General features: G+C 44.8%; 1 protein-coding gene across 2 annotated transcripts in view; it reads right to left on the bottom strand.

The window, feature by feature from the left end:
- The window catches only part of LOC144829052 (NFX1-type zinc finger-containing protein 1-like), a 1360324-nt gene that overhangs the window by 452088 nt on the left and 888374 nt on the right, over positions 1 to 19862 (bottom strand). For both annotated transcript variants that reach the window (XM_078687796.1, XM_078687797.1), the window contains exon 14: positions 18402 to 18556. In XM_078687796.1, the coding sequence (XP_078543922.1) occupies positions 18402 to 18556 (155 nt within the window). The remainder of the gene's footprint in view (positions 1 to 18401; positions 18557 to 19862) is intronic.

Here is a 19862-nt window from a genome sequence, read left to right as displayed (position 1 = left end):
AGTAGATAGCCGCTCTTCTCCAAACCACCATGTGTTTGCTTAAGGCAACGTTGGTATATTTATACCTGAAAGGTGCCGGGTTTGACGTAAGGTTGGACATAAGACGTCACTAAGAACTAACAGTTCTTTCTGGACTCCAGGAGTTCTTGTGCAAATCAAAACAAAAGCAGGGGGATTTCCCGGGCCGCTGGAGGCTTGGTTTGTTTAAAGAACGCGTTGTACTTTCTAGGAGTCTAGGGGAGCAGCCTTGCCGTATTTGGACTGCATTGGCTATTACTTAATATGGATATGATTCTTATGCCTTTATAAGGATATTATTTGTTATACCATATAAGGGCATACATCGGGAATATGGAATTAGGGTCCTAGATAGAAACACAACACCCGCTCCACGTATTAATGTCCATCATTACTAAAAACTAAGCAATATTAAACATATAACGATGCATGTGTGTTTTCCAACCCACCCCAAAATACATAATTCGCATTTGAAATGGTATATGGTAAATACACGAAAATGAGTATTGGTACTGTACGCTTTTCAAGCAGTGTTATCATTCAGTTAAATGCATATATATATCGGTTGAATGAATTGCGAAAATTACACATGAAAATGGCTCTGAATACAGAAAAGAAGGTCGAGACCATTTCATCACATATTTATACAATACTGTACATGTGCTAGAGGCTGAGGTAAAATATTGTCTCTAGAGTTCCTAAAATAGAAGCTCTGCTCTCTAAGAATAGTTCTACTTTAAGCAGAGTACCATGTGCCAGAAAAAAGATAAATATTTTGGAAGTGAAAAAAAATAATTTCGCTTTCAGGGGAAAAAATAGTTCCAAATGTTTTCAGTAGCTGTGTTTATCAAAAACTGAAGGCCGAATTCAGAGTTCAGGGAACGCTGTGTGCTCGTTGTTTTAAAAAGTTATTCTCGTTGTATAGGGGAGAACTTCATATCAGACAGGCTTGCAAAAAATTGGTCTACAACATCAGGTGAAAGTTAGACCAAGTTTGAAAATGCTGAAATTGTGCATATGTGAGAATGATTGCTATCATCGATGTCAGGATCAGCAATGCTAACAGAAGGTTGAACCTGTTTGGTGCTGCTTTCCTCTCGTACTTCACCGCCACCTACTCATAGTGGTGAAGTCTCAACGAATGCCGTCATCAGAATAGGTAGCCGCTGGGGACAACACGTTGCATGAGTCATTACCGGACCTAGCAAAGTATCGATATCCATTGGTACTGCTGATGGTAGTGTAAGACAGACATCCAACACGCATTCTTCTCCCCATAACAGACATCGAAGCACAGGTAAGATGCAATCTTGCCAGATTGGTCTGAATGAAAGAAACCAAGTTGTACTTATATCTCTTAGCTGGGCTAATCCGAGAACTTTAGTGATGCGGTCTCGGTAGCGTATAGCTAGGATCGTTTCTCCCGTTGTTGCTGAAGTCTTGTCTGTGGCTTGGCTTGCCATATCGGAGCAGAAGGATCAAAAATAAAATTCCTGCTACGAGTCCCAAAAGAAGAGGCATGCAGCCGAAGACAGAATGGACAAAATTCAGGAAAATGCCCAGAACTGTTTCAAAGGGTGCTAACAGTCCCGAAAAAACTGTCTTAAATACATGTGCGATGCCACTGGTATCAGACATATTTAAGATTTGATTTAACATTTCTACGAAATGGACGGGGCAATTTGTTGATAATAGAGAATGTATCTCTGCCGCTGTCCTTGCAACTTGCAGATCATACGTCTCTTTGGACGAGGTTAAAGGCACAGTTGTCTGTAAAAGAATAGACTTCATTCTGCTTAAAGTATCAATTCGAATAGAAGAGATATTCAAAGAAGGCCATAACGCAGCCTCCATGTCTGGATTGCTGTGTGGATACAATACTTGCATACAGCAAATGACCCTGGAAGTGACGGTTACGAGATAGGCTTTTCCTGGCACCATGCCACAACAGCTGTGGTCACTTATTAGAACATAACTGCCGTTGGAAAGCTGCCTGAAAAATGGCTCTATCTGTTATGCAGGAGTGCCATGCATGTGACATGAAAGGTTATTTGAAGACCCTTTGCAGGCTCCATGCAAGTTAATACCTTGACACAGAAGTGTGCCACTTAGTGATTTTTTACAATTGTTACCTCTAAGGAATACTTCCTTTTTTCCTTCACTATAACATTTGTGTGTGTAAGGTAAATCCCAGGTTGATTTAATGTATACTTTACCCAACCTTTCATACTGGCCTGCTAGTATATACTCTTGGCAATATTTAAACTGGAAAGTTGTTATCGGAATTGTAATTGTTCCGTGTATTATCCATTCAATGACAGGTCTTTCTGACATTGTCAATGGTAATCTCTCAAGTTTTTCAATGCTCAGAATCGTATAGTCTGCTCCTTTTCGTGCCAAACTGATTTGTTTATCAGTAAGGTTAAAGATAGAGAATAATGACGTTATGTTGATTAGACGCCATGGTACGTAGCCTGAACGCAGATTTTGCAACGTCCAGCCAAGCTGTACAATAGAACGCAATTGGGACTGACCATATTGTAACATTAGCAAGTCCTGCTCTATTATATCAATAGCAGATGATACAATTCTGTCCAGTGAATATATTCTGGAGGACAGAGTCGTTAACCCATTGTCCACTACAGAAAGTGATTTTTCCAAATGAATACGATCAATTTCTCGTATTTTTTCTGCTGTTTCAATTTGTGTTTCTTTCCAAGCTTTGTTGTATGCAGCGTATATACCGGCCGCTATGAAACGTTTTTGACGCTGTTTGCGAGGTCCCAGTATGAAATCTCGCAAGTCAGCACCGTCTTTAAGTAAAGTCAAGGGTTGCTTAATTTCAGCCAGTGTGGATTTCTGTAGCCATTCAAGGCATAGTTTCCGTACACTGTATGTTGTAACTATCCCTGGATGTTGTCTCTGGGAGGATCTTGGGTCTGGCCTGTTCTGTTTTAACCCCTGTGTTTTGTTCAGGAATCTATCTTGACAGTTATTTGTGTCTGTGGGCCAGATCAACCATTTTTTTCAATCAGGATTTGTTCTGTTTTGGTGTAAAATATGGGATACATCTATCTCAACATCTGTAGTGCTATTACCATCAGGCATTGGCTTCGGAATAGATGGTTTATTTAAGTCTTTTATCTTGGCTAAACCAAGACAGGTTGTTTGCTGAATTGTGTCATTCAGGAATATTATCTGTTCTGGGATCATGCAGGCTCTAAATAATGCTTCTAGGCCTTGTACCTGCCAGTCTTTTGAACCCCAGATGGTTTTTGTTTCAATGTTGTTTTTCCAAAATTCAAAACAAAATGTAGACATTTTGTCATAAAACTTTTCAGAATAAATCAATTTAGTATTTGTCAACATTGTTTTCATTCCTGTCTTATTTAACATTTTGAAATAAAACGTTTCTGGATCACTGTCATTAAACCCTGAGAAGTATTGGAATTTCTCATAAAATGTTTTCGAGCTGCCTTTTGGCAGAGTTGGACAATGTTCCCATTGGTTATAAGTAAAAACATTTCTAGGCTGAGCAGATTTATGCAAATAGCGATCACCAAAATGATTATAACAATATAACTCTTCATAATTTGATGAACCCTGTAAATAATCATGTTCTGTGAATTTAGCTGACATTACTAACTCTGACATCATATTATTAATGTTTTCAAAGTCCCAATCATCAGAGAAAGTACTTGGTGTCACAAATTTACTTAAGGAAACCTTAAACTGGTGTGGATATTTCAAGAGCTCAATCGGGCCATAGATTTCATAATCCGTTTTGTCCCATGCTACCCCACCGGGTATTGGATTGGCTGTGATGTTCACTGATGACAGTTCTCTTTTCTCGATGTGAGAGGATGTGTGAGGCTTTAGGACCAAGTTGATGTTCTGACTTGCTGTGTCCATTGTACTATATTTTCCATCAATAAATCTACCCAAACATAAAACCATGATGAGCCAAAGCAGGAGGAAAAGTACACCTAACACAATCCAAAATGAAATGCATGGTGAAATCAGATATGTTTCTTTTAGTTGGTGAACAAGTTTAGTAATTTTTTCTTTGAAAGTTTTTGTTGCTGGCATTTCTTCATGCTCGCTTGGATCTTCAGAAAAGTCATCGAAATTGATGAAGTAGCCAGATGCAGTTCTGTCAATTGTTGGAATTGCTTCCGGATTTTAATTTGCCTTTGGATCTTTCTTTGTTTCATTAGCATAGTCTGAGGCTACATCGTTGTAGATTGGTGTTTCTTGACGAACTGTTGCAATTTGGGTTTCAAGAGGCACAAATTCCATGGCTTTGTTGCCTAATCCTTTTTTTATTCACTGCAGGTTTATCAAATGTGATTAGTCTTTCAGTTTGAACCTCTTGGATTGTAGCAAAATTTGGTCTTCTGCAATTTCTTGGGAGTCCACTGGGCCTACTACTTATTATTGGCCACATGATTGTGGTTTTTACCAGGTCGATGGATACAACTCTGTTCTCCTTTTTACCAGAAAGGGGCGGTAGTACTACTGATCTTGTTCCGCTGACAGCTAAGACAGGTACTGCTTTTCTGTAAGAAGGCCCAAATTCCTTCTTCACCGCGATCTTTTCTCTGACCAGATCCCCAATCTTTGGAATCCAGACAGGTCTTGCTGGGACAGGTGGTTTTTCTTCAGTGGCTGTTGGCTTTAACATTATGTTACTTAGACTTCTTCTTGTTTCGTTTAAGTCCTGTAGAACAGCCAAACGGTCTTTGATATCAAAGGCTTCTTCTTCTACCACTGAAGTGTGACTATCTAAGTCCTGAATGTGCATTCTAGTACCGAACAATAGTTCGTAGGGAGTGAGACCTTTTAGAGAATTTCTTGGCAGATTGTTAAGACTATGTTGGACACTTGTTAAATGTTTGACCCACCCATCACCCGAACCTAATACCCTTGCCGTTATAGATTGCTGTATGTCACGGTTTTTTCTTTCCACTACCGCATTTCCCTCAGGATGGAAGGGAGAAGAGTACCGCAATGCAATGCCCATTCTGGCCATGGCCTCCTTGTAAGCCCGAGAGCTAAACTCAGGACCCTGGTCAGAATGTAGCATGCCAATTGAGTATGTGCCGATAAAGACTCGCAAATCTTTTATAAAAGTTCTGGCGTCAGCTGAGCGCTGGGGCCTACATTTTAAGTGAATCTAGTCTTAATAATTATGGGAACGCATTTCTCTGGCTGGATTTCTGCATATAGATAGCCTTATGCTTTCTAATAAAGGAGTCCTGGCAGTAGTCTGGTCCGGTTCACAACTGCGATCTCTGTTGCAGTCTGGACATTCCTTTGCAAATTTGTAATTTTGCAGGCTCATTCCCGGCCACCAGTATTCCGATTGTAATTCTTTTAGAGATTTCACGATCTCTTGGTGCCTTAGACCCAATCCCATGTGTGCGTCTTCTATCAAGAAGACTCTCCGGTTCGTGTTTGGAATTACTCTGTCCCCCACTCCAGGGATTTGAGCAAAAGGAACAGAGTTTGCATCAATTATGTATGTATTATTGAATGGATAGTCAAGAGGTAATGCTGCATAGTCGCCTTTTAATGAGGCTTTTACTGCCAACATGGTTTCTCCATCTATGTGTTTTTAGAACGCTTTTTTGTGGCTACGGAAGCCGGTTGAACCGCTTCCGCTGTGGCTCTGTCAGCCAATGAATTCCCTGCAACGTGAACGCCATCACGTCGATGACTCAGTGTATGTATCACGTGAGTCTTTTGCGGTTCTTTCTGTAAAAGAACTACTTGTTCCCAAAGCATTTTATGCTTGATTGTTCCACCTTTTGCATCTTTGAAGCCATTTTGAACCCAGTTATGCAAGTATTCATTATAAGACTGAACGCAGTAATATGAATCGCACACTATTAGTGTGGAGAATTCGCGATCGGTATTTTCAAGCGCCATCTTAAATGCTAGTAGTTCAGCTCGCTGAGTTGTACAATCTCCTAGAGATTCGGTTTTAGTGACCAGTGGTCTAAATTTTCCTTCGTGCCAACGACCTTTAACAATCGCGCACACAGCACTATATGCTTGTTTACCCCTAACTGCGGGTTGTGCTGATCCATCTGTATATATTATACAGCCGTAATGTTCCAGAGGCAGAATTTCGGTCGGCAGAGGACACTCATATTCATATTGGAGAAAGTCTTGTGTTTTTAAATTAGGATCAAATTCGTATACTACGTCTGTTGCAGCAAGAGAATTAATCCATTGTATCCATCTCCGATGTAGTGCTTTAGCATTTGGAACGCTTGCTCTTGTTACTGCTTCTAGGGCTGGTACTGGTTTACCTTGTGCTAGGGCTCTTTCTTTTGCTACAGCAGTTTGAACCGCAGGTAGAATTTTTTCAGTAGAACTAAATTTCATTTCAGCTTGTGTGTACAAGTGTGATTTGTAAGCTATTGGTACCGTTTCTCCCTCATTAGAGGTCAGGTACGTGAATCCGCATCTTCCTGGGATGACTCGGATTACAAGGTTGCGTACGTTTTCACGTGTTTGCAATTTAGTTTTAGCTAACATGTCTGTTTGTAATGATCTTAAAATTTCTGTGTGTTTTCTGAGTCCAATTTATTGGTTTGAATTCAGGTTTTATTAATTCATAGAGAGGCTTAACCCTCTCTGCATAATTTAGAATGTATGTTCTTCCGAAATTCAGGAAACTAGTATTGATTGTGTAAGTTCTTCAGCGTTTTTGGAGCTTGGAGTACAGGACACTTCTCTAGGAAGTTGTCTGCTAGGCTTTTGCCTTCACTTGATAATTCATATCCTAAAAACAGGACAGTTAGATGATCAATTCGTGACTTTTTAAAGTTGAATTTTTACCCTTCAGCTGCGAACCCAAGTATTATGGTGTTCACTCTTTTCAAGTGTGTCTCCAGGTCATCATCTGTTAGATAGATGTCATCGACATAAGATAATGCCTCATCATCATATATTTGTAGTAACTCTGTTACCCTTGCTAAGAATAATCCTGGGCTGTTCTTAGATCCCTGTGGCAGTCGACAGAATTGTTTTTGTGACCCTATTATTGAGAAAGCGGTCAAATACGTGCTTTCAGGTGCTATGTTTTGACAAAAGAATCTATTAGAGATATCTAATGTTGTTTTATATTTTTTGCGCACAATTTTATTCATTAGTGCTGCACTGTGTGAGTTTTGTACTGCAAATGTTTAGGTGTCTGTAGTCCAAAACTAGACGATATGAATCGTCTGGCTCGGAGACAGGAACCAAAGGATTGTTCATTTGTGAGGTGCATGTTTCAATCACCCCCTGGTATTCAAGTTGATCTAAGACCTCCCTGACTTGGTTTTGAGCTTCTTGTTTAACTGGGTACTGCCTTTGTGCAGTAGGTTGACTTTTTAACTGGATTTTGTGGTGAGGAGAATCCTCATCCCATCCTACATCATTTTTATATAATGCAGGAGCTTGGGCCACTGCCCATTTTCTTGCAAATGTGTATTTTTATGAATTGGAATATGATTTGAGAAGGCAGGCATAATCATTTCTTCGCCATGAGGGCACTCCCTGACAAACTCTGGTGTCCAGTCTTTCTCAGCTAACAGGATGTCATAGCCTTTCAAAAGGTTATCCCAAAAGAGACCCCTTACTTTCCTAATTTTGTCCCCCTCTATACGTAATGTTATTTCGTATAATCTATGGGGTTTGCTAACCCTGGTGTCTGCAGTTTCCACCTGAATGTATTCATTAGTGTCCACTGTCTCCAGAAGATTCATCAGGATCTTGCAGGCTATGGTCACTTCTGCTGCGCTGTATAGCATTGTCTGGGACCACTCTCCGTTTTTCAGTTGTGTCCTCAGTATCCTCGGCATGTTTTATTCTAATACTTGCCACTTTCTTTTTTGGAAATTGTAATTTTTTACTTTGATGAGCAGGTTCCTTGTCTTTGGACTTGACGTGCTCTTCCTTGTGTTCTGACCGTCTTCTTCTTTCCGATTTCTGCGAGGAAGTCTGAAAAGATCGAGAGGGACGTGTATCAATATCTTGATATCTATCAGGTTTTCTCAATTTATCCCTATCTCTAAGGTTGTATCTTTTTTCAGAGTGCTCCCTCTGGGGAGACTTGTTTCCTCGGTCCGGAGATCTTTCTCTCCGTTGAGGAGACCTTCCTCTGGACTGAAACCGTTTTTCTCTGGGAGTGGATTGTTTATTACCATCCCAACTCTTTTTTGGAGTGTTTAGATTATTTTTAATAAAGGTTTTTTCAGGATTTTCAGTTAGTTGGGGTTTTATTGGTTTCCCACCCAAACAATCTCTACCTAGTTCTTCATAGGATTTTTCTATGATTCTGGCAAGTTCAAATGGTTGTTCTGTTATATCTGTTTCTTTCAATTACTGGAGATATGTTAAATCGTCAATTGCCAATTGAACTAATTCTCTATATGCCTTTGTTAATTCTTTTAGTTTAGCTAAAACTTCTTTGCTTGACATTTTTTCAATGTCTGGCTGTGGTGTGTAGCTGGCTAGAACCGGCCACGTGGCTCCTGGTCTACCTAGTGGAGCGAGCCTGGTGATGTGATTTTGATGTTTTAGGGCGCCTTTAAACCAGAGCAGGCGCTCTTGGTAAGTTAGTGGGATTTCAACGTCCTCGAAAGGAGTGTATTCATCCGGAGGTTCCTCTATCTTGTAATAGTGGAAGTCTTGTGTTACAGCGTTTGCTGCTGGAAAGTGTATCCATGAATAGAATACCTCTGTCTGCCAATATTCATTGGCCTCTACCACGAATGTCACGGTACCACCTCTTGGTGATAGTCCATTTTTTATAAGTTTAAGAGTTATAGTTCTTCTAACATTGACCGGAATGATTGTAACATTCGGGTCATTCTGTTGGATAGTTGTGTCATCCGCTAGAAGTTGAGCTGCTATTCTAGCTCTCTCCCTTTCATCGTCACTTTCCGACATTTTACTGGCAGAAAGTTTTGTTGCAGATCAAGTTTCAAGGAAACAAAGATTAGGTGCACAATATTTTGGAACACTGTATCCTTCAACGTTGACTAAACCAAAAACTAATACATAGGAATCTCTTCCTACTAAGTTTCGGCGGATATTAACCTTTTACCCACTCCAGACGTCTTTTGGAGTTTTTACGGAAAAAGGGTTTTGTGTGAAAAAGCACGACTGAGTTACTCTAGTGTCTTGCATTTGATTATCGCCATACCAAACATTGGGCGCCATGTAGTGTAGTTCCTATATTCCCAATAGGCTCTGCGCATTGGAATAATATAAACAGCAGTGTAGACGTAGGACTGAGGTCGACTAGGTCTCTACTGACTATATGAGACTTAATTAGTTTTGCCAGCTAGCTCAGAGGTCACTAGAAACTTTCCCGAATGTTCAGGAAAGAGTTAACTCTCTTGATTTAGACAAGAAGGGATTAGTTTCTGACAACCGCATAAACATGACAACTTTGCTCCCTCAGAATAAAGAGTATATCTCTAGAGTCGTGTGAAAACAATAGACCGCTATTTCACTCAGTCAATCGTGCGTACTTAGTTTCACCAGAGTGCAGAGAAATAGAGAGACGGGCGTTTTCAATAAAATGTTTTTTTTATTGAGCAGTCTTCTTTCTCATGCAAGAGAAATGAATTGCCACAATTGCAATACTTCTCATGAAGTAAAGTGCGTACAGTAAAAGTAGTATTATAAAATAATACTGTAAAAGCATTGATATGGTTTCTTAGCCATATGACACTTTAAAACGGATAAAATATATACATACGTAAAAACATTGACTAACGTACTCAACTGGTGCTTCTAAGATACGCCTACCCCGGTGTACCTGACCTAAGCCTAATACGTGGGAAGGATTAAGTAAGTTGCAGTTTAAGTTAAGTTGTTTTTTGGCCAAGGAATCTGAATCAAGAATTCTCTTAAGGGTTTAGTCAGCTCCGTACCTTGGTAATAGAATGTAGGAGGTCTAGTATCTCTCTCTCAGGACTCGATTTCCCAGCAACCCGCAAGGGTGACTGGAAACACCGGAGCTGGAATTTTCTCAGCTGGAGAAAAGACAGCGTCTTTCTCAGTGCGTCAAAAGGGAGGGGCGGCTTCCTTCGGCTCTCGCATCAGCTGGGCTTCGGGCAAGTAGATAGCCGCTCTGCTCGAAACCACCGTGTGTTTGCTTAAGGCAACGTTGGTATATTTATACCTGAAAGGTGCCGGGTTTGACGTAAGGTTGGACTTAAGACGTCACTAAGAACTAACGGTTCTTTCTGGACTCCAGGAGTTCTTGTGCAAATCAAAACAAAAGCAGGGGGATTTCCCGGGCTGCTGGAGGCTTGGTTTGTTTAAAGAACGCGTTGTACTTTCTAGGAGTCTAGGGGAGTAGCCTTGCCGTATTTGGACTGCATTGGCTATTACTAAATATGGATATGATTCTTATGCCTTTATAAGGATATTATGTGTTATAACCATATAAGGGCATCTAACAGGAATATCGAATTAGGGTCCTAGATAGAAACACAACATAACAAAGATACCCCTACTACAGAACTGGAGTAACAGGTAAGAAACTACTCCTTCTGTAGTGGGGGATCTCTGTGTATAGTCATAATCTAGTGAATAGAATGGCAAGCCCATCCCAAAAAACCAATCCGGCGGTGGAGAAAAAAACAGACAACACCTCTATTGTGCAAATAGATTTCTCAATGAAGCCTGCCCAGCCTGAGCATCTGCTCTGGATCAGAGTCCAGGCAGTAATGCTTAGCAAAGGTATGGACCGACTTCCAAGTGGCAGCCCTGCAGATCTCTGCAATGGGATCATTACGAAGCAAAGCTGTTGTAGCCGCTTTGCCTCTGGTAGAATGCGCCTTAGGCTTACCCCCTAAGGTCTTGTTAGCCTTCTGGTAACATAACTGGATACAGGACACAATCCACCTAGAAATGGACTGTTTTGAGGTGGCAAGACCAGTCCTGACAGACCCATAATTTACAAACAATTGGTCTGACCTACGAATGTCCTTGGGATTATCCAAGGAGAACTTCAACACCCTTCTGACATCCAGGGAATGGAGAGACAATTCCGCTGGAGTGGCAGGATTCTGGAAAAACGTAGGTAAAGTTATAGTCTGATTGACATGGAAATCAGAAATCACCTTAGGAAGGAACTTAGGGTATGTACGCATCACAACCTTAGCAGCATGAAATACAGTATAAGGGCAACACAATGCCTGAATTTCACTCACCCTGCGGGCCGATGTAATAGCCACAAGGAAGGCTACCTTCCATGACAAGTGCGGCAGCGAAGCCTTATGGATAGGTTCAAAAGGCTCCTTAATCAACTTGGACAGCACCACATTCAGCTCCTATGAAGGCGAAGGACGCCGAACAGGAGGAAACACTTTCTTCAATCCTTCCAAAAAGTCTTTAATCATTGGGGGGGGGGGCTCAGGGAGTTGAGGGGGGGCCCTGTTCACTCTACCTGTTTCCATTATTTAGACTACAAAGCAATGACTGATAGTGTTACTGTACAAATGTATTGATTCTTGGCAGATTCCTCTGGGTTACAGAGATCTGTGGCTACTCATGTGACCAGTCAATAAAATCTGTTTTGAAAAAAAAAAGTATTTAATCAAAGGGATCTGAAAAAAGGATGTCTGTGAAGGGCATTTCCTATACGCCGTCAATGCTGCGAGGTGAACCTTAAGATAATGAAAATTAAGGCCCGACTGAGCCAAATGCAAAAGGTATGGAAGGATGACATCTTCCTTGCAGGTTGTCGGATCATAATGCTTGGAAGTGCACCAAAGGCAGAACCTCTTCCACTTGTAGGAATAGGAAGTCCTAGTGGAGGGTCTCTTAGCTTGCTTAAGTATAGTCATGCAATCCTCAGGGAGATTCAAGTGTCCATATTGCACTATCTCAGGAGCCATGCCGCCAAACTCAACGATGAGAGGTTGGGGTGCACCATCTGCCCCCCGAACTACGTGAGAAGGTCCGGCCGACACGGCAACCGCTTGTGGGGTAGGAGAGACCGGTGAAGTAGGTCCGTGAACCACCACTGTAGGGACCACTCCGGAGCAATGAGGATCATCGGTGCTCTGGATTGAGACAGCTTGATGAGCACCGCCGGAATCAGGGGAGTTGGTGGAAAAGCGTACAGAAAGCTGTTCGACCAGCTGATCCATAGCGCGTTCCCCAGGGTCCCCGGTTGGTAATACCTGGGGGCGAAGTCTCGGCATTTTCTGTTTTCGGCGGTGGCGAACAGATCTACGTCCGGAGTGCCCCACCTGTCGAAGATGTCTCCTAGCACTTCGTCGTTTAGAACCCACTTGTGGTTTCCTTGCACCAGCGTGCTGAGGGCGTCCGCCTGAGCATTCTGCACACCTGGCAGATGAGTCGCCTTTATCGTCAGTCCTCTGGCTAGAAGCCAGTGTCAGATCGCCTGCGCTTCCTGTGACAGTGTGCGCGATCTCGAACCTCCCTGCTTGTTGAAGTAATACATTGTGGTCGTATTGTCCGTCTGCACAAGCAAGGAGTTGGTCTGAAAGGACGAATGAAAGGCCTTCAATGCCAAGTGAACAGCTCTGAGTTCCAGTGATGTGATACGTGGATTCCGCCGGGGACCACGTTCCCTGGATCTGTAGATGGTCTGAATGCGCTCCCCAGCCGTGGAGAGAAGCATCCGTGACGACAGTCTGACTGGGAATGTCCTTGTGGAATGGAACCCCCTTGAGGAGATTCTCTGCGGAGCACCACCATCTCAGGGACTGTTGAGCGTGGAGGGACAGCTTGATCCTGTCGTCCCAGCTCCCCCGCTTCTGGTCCCACTGACCTTCCAGACATTCCTGCAACGGCCTCATGTGTAGGTGTGCATGTGGCGTGAGGAAGATGCAAGAGGCCATCGACCCCAGTAGAGAAGACACCGTCTCCACTGTTGTAGATGGAACAGCTATGACAGCCTGAGCCTTCCGAAGGATCGATAAGCGTCTCTCCTCCGAAGGAGACACACTTGCTGAAAGAGTATCGATGCAGGCTCCCAAGTACTGCAGGCACTGGACAGGCGTCGGAACGGACTTGGCCATGTTTATGTGCAACCCCAGCTGGTTCAACAGAACAGCCGTCCTGTTGAAGTGCAGTAGCGCTATCTGGAAGGTGGAGGCTTTGATCAACCAGTCGTCCAGGTACGGGTAGACAAACACCTTGTTCTTTCGCAGGTGCGCAGCCACCACTGCCATGCATTTAGAAAACGTCCTGGGTGCAGACTTCAGTCCAAACGGTAGTACGGTGTAATGATAGTGATTGGTGCCGACTAGAAAGCGCAGGAACTTCCGGTGTTTCCATGCAATGGGCACATGGAAGTACGCATCTTGCAGATCTATTGCGCGAGCCAGTCTCCTCTTTGCAGCTGAGGATAAATCTGGTGCAAAGACAGCATGCAAAACTTTGCCCTGCGAATCCATTTGTTTGCGTGTCGCAAATCCAGAATGGGCCTGAACTCGTTCTTGTCCTTCTTGCGCACGAGGAAGGACCGAGAGTAAAGACCCTTTCCCCTTTGAGACAAAGGGACGTCTTCTATCGCCCTTTTTCGTAACAAGGTATCGACCTCTACTTGGAGCTCGTGCAGTTGGAACTGCGAGCAAACTGGTGGAATTGCTGGAGGCGGGTTGACGAAACGAAGACTGGATCCAATGCAAACAATATTCAGCACCCACTTGTCCTGAGTAATTCTTCTCCACTCTGATTCCATATGCTTCCTCCCACCGGAGTGGGTAACGGAAGAGGGGGAAGCAACACCTCAGGGCCTAGACCCGGCCTGGCCTTTGGGCGTCGAGGAGGACTGCTGGCCGCCTCTGCCCCTCTGGCGCTTCTGGAATGGCCGCCGCTGGTACTGCTGCTGCTGTTGTTGCTGCTGGCCAGCTTGGTGACCTTGCCCTCTTCCCTGGGCACCGAAACATCTCTGGAAGGGACGGAAGGTCTTCTGCTCTTTTGGCTTTTCTAACCCGACGGCCGTCAGGGTTTCTGCCTCCGCCTTCATGAGGGCCATCTCCTCATCCGCATGTTTTCCAAAGAGCGTCGACCCAGAGAACGGCAAGTTGGCGACTCTCTGCTGCGCCTCTGGTCTCAGCGATGTCAGGCGCAACCAGGCATGACGTCTCGGATTAATCCCGTGGCAGTATCCATGATCCGCCAAGAGAGGAATCTGCAGCCGAGCTGATAACCTGATTGGATACCATCATGCCCTCATTGATGATTTCCTGGAAGTCCTCCCTCCGGTTCCTAGGAAGGTGCTCCAGAAACTACTGCAAGGACTCCCACAAAGACCGGTCATACCGACCCAAGAGAGCCGCGGCACTAGCGGCTTTCATGGAAGTAGCGGCCGTACCGCAGACTTTCCGTCCCGCTGAATCCATCTGATGGCTCTCCTTATCCGGAGGCACCGTAGGAGACGGGGTAGTAGTGTGCTGCTTCCTGGCCGCCGTGACGATCACTGAATCCGGCACCGGGTCTGATCTAAGGAATGCCGGATCGGAGTCTGGGGGCCTGTACTTTTTCTGCAGCCGGGAAGGAGCGGATTTCGTTGACGCCGGAGTTAGGAAGAGCTCCATAGCCGGTTCCTCCAGCCCTGGTACCAAGGCAACAAGGGTCGAGACAACTGCCGCTTGTGCAAGGTCTCGAAAATCACCGATGTAGAAGGTGTGGGTACCGTTAGAGTAATCCCCAGCTTCGCCGCCCCTCTCAACAATACTTCCGGAAATGACATGATGTCATCCACCGGTGACACCCTCGTATGGGGGGAATCCGAAAAGGTGGGCGAATATGCCCGGGCACTGGAAGAGTCCGTATGAAGGGACCTTGACCTCTCCCTCCGATGACGTTCCCGGGACCGTGTCGAAGATCGACGGTCACTCCTTGATCGGTGTCTCCGTCTGGACTGTGACCTAGATCTCCTAGGCCTTGGGCGATCCACTGGCCAAACATGGGGCGGAATCTGCGAAGGCAGAACAAAAATCCTAGGTTGTGGAGTCCCTTTAGGCGGTGACGGGAAGAGCGGCAGAGATAGAGACCGCGGAGGAGGCCGGGGTGGAGGAGGAGGAGGAGGAGTAGGGCTCTTCCGAGGCAATGGAGGAGGCGTAGGCATCCTGGGCCTAGAAGGCGAATAGGTCTGAGAATATTCAGAGTCCAGAGACCTAACCACTCTCCTCTTCTTCTTCTGCGCAGGCCTTAACAAGGATTTTCTCGAGGCCGACCTCTTTTCAGGTGAGCGTCGGCGCCGCCGCAACCGGGGGCTCGTGGAAGCCGAAGATAAGCTGACCACGGAGGAGGGGGACACAGTCCTGGCCCTTGACTGCCTCCTCGACGTCGATTTCTCCTTCCTCGATGTCGACCTCTTCCTCGACGTCGAACGTCTCGATGACGATACATCCCTCGACGTCGACTCTCTTCTCCTCGACATCGAGTCGACCTCGACGGCGGTGTCGCCTCGACGGCGAGCGCCGGTGCCTCCTGGACCCATCCCGACGTCGATGGTGTCTCGACGTCGATGAAGTCCTCAACGTCGACCTCGTCCGAGGTCTCGATGTCCGTCCCCTCGACGTCGAACGGCGACGTAGCTTCAACCCAGAGCCCTGAGTCGACGGGGAGCAGATGGTGGTCATCCCTCTCGACGCCGACGTCGAGGCTTTCAACGTCGACGGATATCTGTGCCGTTTCCTGGCCTTTTCTTGACTGGGGAGCCCCCCAGAGGCCGAAGCACGGGCAGAGGACGGTGACCGAGTCCCTCCATGCCCAGACCCACCTGGTTCCTGATGTCTCCGAAGTTCCAGGCCTTGGAGACGAATCTTCTCCCTGTCCCTCATGGTCCTCTTGGAGAAGGATCTACAAATCTCACAGTCTTCAGGGATATGAGAGGATGGGAGACAGAGGATACATACTCTGTGAGCGTCCGATTTTGCCTTCTTCCTGGCACACTCAGGGCACTTGTCAAACAAAGCTGGCATATTCGACAGAAGAGTGGGCAAAACTGGCCAAAAACCACAGCAAAAGGAAGAATAGGCAGGCAGATGTCGAGTGAAACACTCATAACACTTGATAAGTGCCAAAAAATTGAAAAACACCCAAAAAGGGAGAGCTCAGTGTTCCAGGGTCCTGCTAGCAGGAGCCGGAAAAAAGAACTGAAAGTAAAAGGACTTTGGCTGTGCATCATGGGAGACCGAGGATCTCTGGAGAGTTCCTTAAAGGCACGGTATCCCTTTTCCAGACACATAATGGCAGCCTATGGGGGCTTGTCTGTCCAACCCTTCCACTCTATCATCTCAAGGATTTTGGTGAAGGGGAGTTTTCCCTGTGTGAAAACTTGGTAAATAGTGTAAAACCGGACATGGTGGGCTATCCTTTTCACTGTAATAGATGACGTGGTGGCCTGTGTAACCTTGAATATGTTAGGCTGCATTATTTGTCTTAATTTTTGATTAAATGTCTATGCAGAAATGCAAAGAAGACAGCTAAGAGATTATTTTTGATTGCTCCGGGGTCCACGCACATGGGCGGGACTTTTCACTAGATTATGACTATACACAGAGATCCCCTACTACAGAAAGGGAGGGAAACTCTGAGTCGACCCTTCGGGCTCCAAGCCGCGGGAGAGGCACCACCCGTGTGCCTCGTCAGATCGGCGATCGACAAGGAGAAGTCGAAGAGCGACGCTGCTTCTTTGACTTCTTCTTATGATTCGACTTACCCGACCCTGATTCGAAGACTTCGATGATTTCAAACCGGAATGGTGGTGGCTACGCGACCAGTCCTTCGACCTCCCTCTCGACCGGGACCTCGAATGGCGCTGAGCCGACTGCCGGCATTCAAGCAGTTCTCGGGACCACTCCTGCAAAGCCTTCGGCGCCATAGATCGGCAGTCGGAGCACAACTTGGGGTCATGGTCGCACTCCAGGCAAAAGAGGCACACGCAGTGCGCATCCGTCACCGACATCAGTCGGTTACAGGAACGGCAAGCCTTGAAACTGGGCATCCCTCGTGCACCTGTGCAGAGTCGGAGACTCGAAACAAGAAGTCGAGACAAAGTTAAGACAAAAATTGACTGAGGTACCGCTCTTCCAGGATCTGCGCTGGCTGGCTCGGAAAAAGAAAGAAGTGACATCAGCGCGCGGCGTCTAAGTAGCTGCCGTGACGTCAATCCGGTGACCACAATGCCGACGGCAGTCGCGGAGGCGACCGACACCACCTTCTGAGACACAGAGGTACTGCTGATGAAAAGACTTTCCGGATCCAGTCTGACGGCTGGGGGTAATTCTAAGGTAAGGAATCTATAACTAAAGTGTTTCTTTCAGATAAAAAATGCTCAAGCCCAGCTCCATTCATCTCTGCACACCATCCCCTTTTTCATCCATCCTTTCTCCCCCATCTCTTCTCTTTCTTCTCCCTCGCTGATCACTTTCCATCTATATTACCCTCTCTCCCTCTCTTTCTCCGTCTCTCTTGAGGCCTCTCTATACCAGCTGCAATTATCCTGAAGAAGCTTGGGAAAGTGAAAGAGGCACCAGGAGCTGCCCCACACCCTATTTACCAGCCTCTAGAGGTTCCAGCCTACTGGGGAAATTCCCAGTGGAATAAAAGGCCTGTGCAATCCTGAAGGCACCCTCTCTAGAGGATGATTTACTCTTGGTCAGCTGGTGTAAAAAGACACTTTCTCTTTCAATCAGACTTTTAGCAGAAAAGCTGCAGTACATCTAGCGACCTATGGCTTTATGCACACAGAAGAATCAGTAAACAAACTCTTCATTGATAGGGAGCGTCTTCTAACTATGACTGAGTCTCTGTTCAGGGCAAATAAAAAATTTGACCAAAGAAAACATCTTTTCTCAGGTCTGTTTGAAATCTTAAGTATGGTGGGCAATGGGGTGAGTTGAGTTCTGTGCACTCTCACTTCACAGGCTGGAATTTTGTTTGTTTTCATAATCATTGATTAGGCTTCAGAATACACAATATTTACAGCCTTTTGACATATTAATGTTATACACTGCAATTGTACATTAACCTAGAATTCCCATCACAACACCAGCAAATGATTCAAGCGTATGAATTTAGGAAAGCTCGAGCGCTGAAAAAAAGTTCCTTAAAAAATCAATGCTTTTGATATTACATTTCCTGAAAAGGTCAGTTACAGTTCCTGACTTCGATTTCACCTCTGCACAATTACTGAGAGGGGAGTTTAAACCAAGAAATGTGTTTGTTGGTCTAGTGTGCACTGACATTAATAACAGAAATGATACATTATGATATGCCACAGGGAAATAAGAAGTTTATTTTGTAAATAAAATAAAAGTACTGGGTACTCTCACTGTATGTGTTAAACTTTCTCATGCTCCTCAACCACTTCAAATGAGTACCTGTAGTTGTCATGCCAATTATGCGAGCTTTCCTCAGGATAAGTAAATCTTCTTGGTCTCTCAGTTCGTTCATTCTCTTGGCCACCTGCTGGTACTCATCCTCAATATTGCAGATGTCCCGGCGAATATCTATCAGATATTTGGATCTCCATAATCTGCAATTGTTAACATTTTTGATTAACATCATAAATGTCATCATTTACAGCTAAGTATAAGTAGTGTATTTGTGACCGAAACATCACGGTCTTATCATGTTGTTTGCTATTTATACATTATATTCCGTATTGAACTACAGTATTGTTTCAAAAACCTTGATAAGTACTGACAAATAAGCATGATTCAAATTCTTACTACTGAGCTGTATTGTATTGTAGCATTTACGTAGCTCTTTTATACCTGATTTGCATTGGATTCTTGGGTGCCATATCACGGAGCATGATCAGAAATGGTGTTAGTTGAGTTTGGCCCAGGTGAGAGACGGCGGGTGATGTGCTTGAGGTTTAGACATGTGCAATAAACATGAAGTAGCAATGCCTCTGCACACAAACATAAAAGGTTGTACAGAATCTGAGATACAGTTGTGCATCCGGATACCTTATGGGCCAGATTCACAAAGGCAATCTGAGACAAAAGTCTAACTTTACGACTTTTGGTATTCACAGAGGTCATTTACGAGTCGAATCTTTACATCTGCAGTCAGGCTTCGGATTGGGATGTACTCTCCACATCCGGGCCATACTCTTCCCCTTGGGCCGGTTAAAGTTTAATCAATGGGCCGGAATGTAATTTTCACAACAAGGAACATTAGGAACGTGTGATAAATGGTAGAGGAGGTCATGAAAATCAGTTTGGGCAGGGGAAAGTGTTTGTACGGGTCAACACTACAGTCAACACTGAGAGGAGCGCTAACTGTGGACTACATGGACCATGACGCAAAGGAGCAAACTTTTCTGGGATATGATGTAGAGTCCGGCCACACCCCTTTCCCTGCCCAAACTGATTTTGACGACCTCCTTTACTATTTATCACACGTTCCTAATGTCCCTTTTTGTAAAACTGCATTACAGTACATTGATTGAACTTCATACGGCCGGAGAGTACGGCCTGAGCTAGAGAGTACGGCCCGGGTGCGGAGAGTACAGCCTGACTGACGGCGTAAAGATACAACTTGTAAATTACCTCTGTGAATACCAAAAGTCATAAAGTTAAACGTTTGCCTCAGATTGCCTTTGTGAATAGGGCCCTATATCTTTTAGGAGCGCTCTGCGTCATAATGCAGAAACTGCCACTGATGTGGAATTGTGGGATTTACATGATAAATACTCTAAGGAGCCAATACATGAGTGACAGAGGGCTAATCTCTGGAGATGCTGTTGTATAACTAAGGAACACAGTAGCGAGGACACTAAATAGCAACAGAAGCCCAATCCCTTGAAGCACAGTTCAGCATCCAGTGAATGT

The sequence above is a fragment of the Lissotriton helveticus genome, chromosome 4_1 (assembly GCF_964261635.1).
Source record: "Lissotriton helveticus chromosome 4_1, aLisHel1.1, whole genome shotgun sequence".
Classification (NCBI taxonomy): Eukaryota; Metazoa; Chordata; class Amphibia; order Caudata; family Salamandridae; genus Lissotriton; species Lissotriton helveticus.
This window is presented reverse-complemented; position numbering and strand designations above follow the sequence as displayed.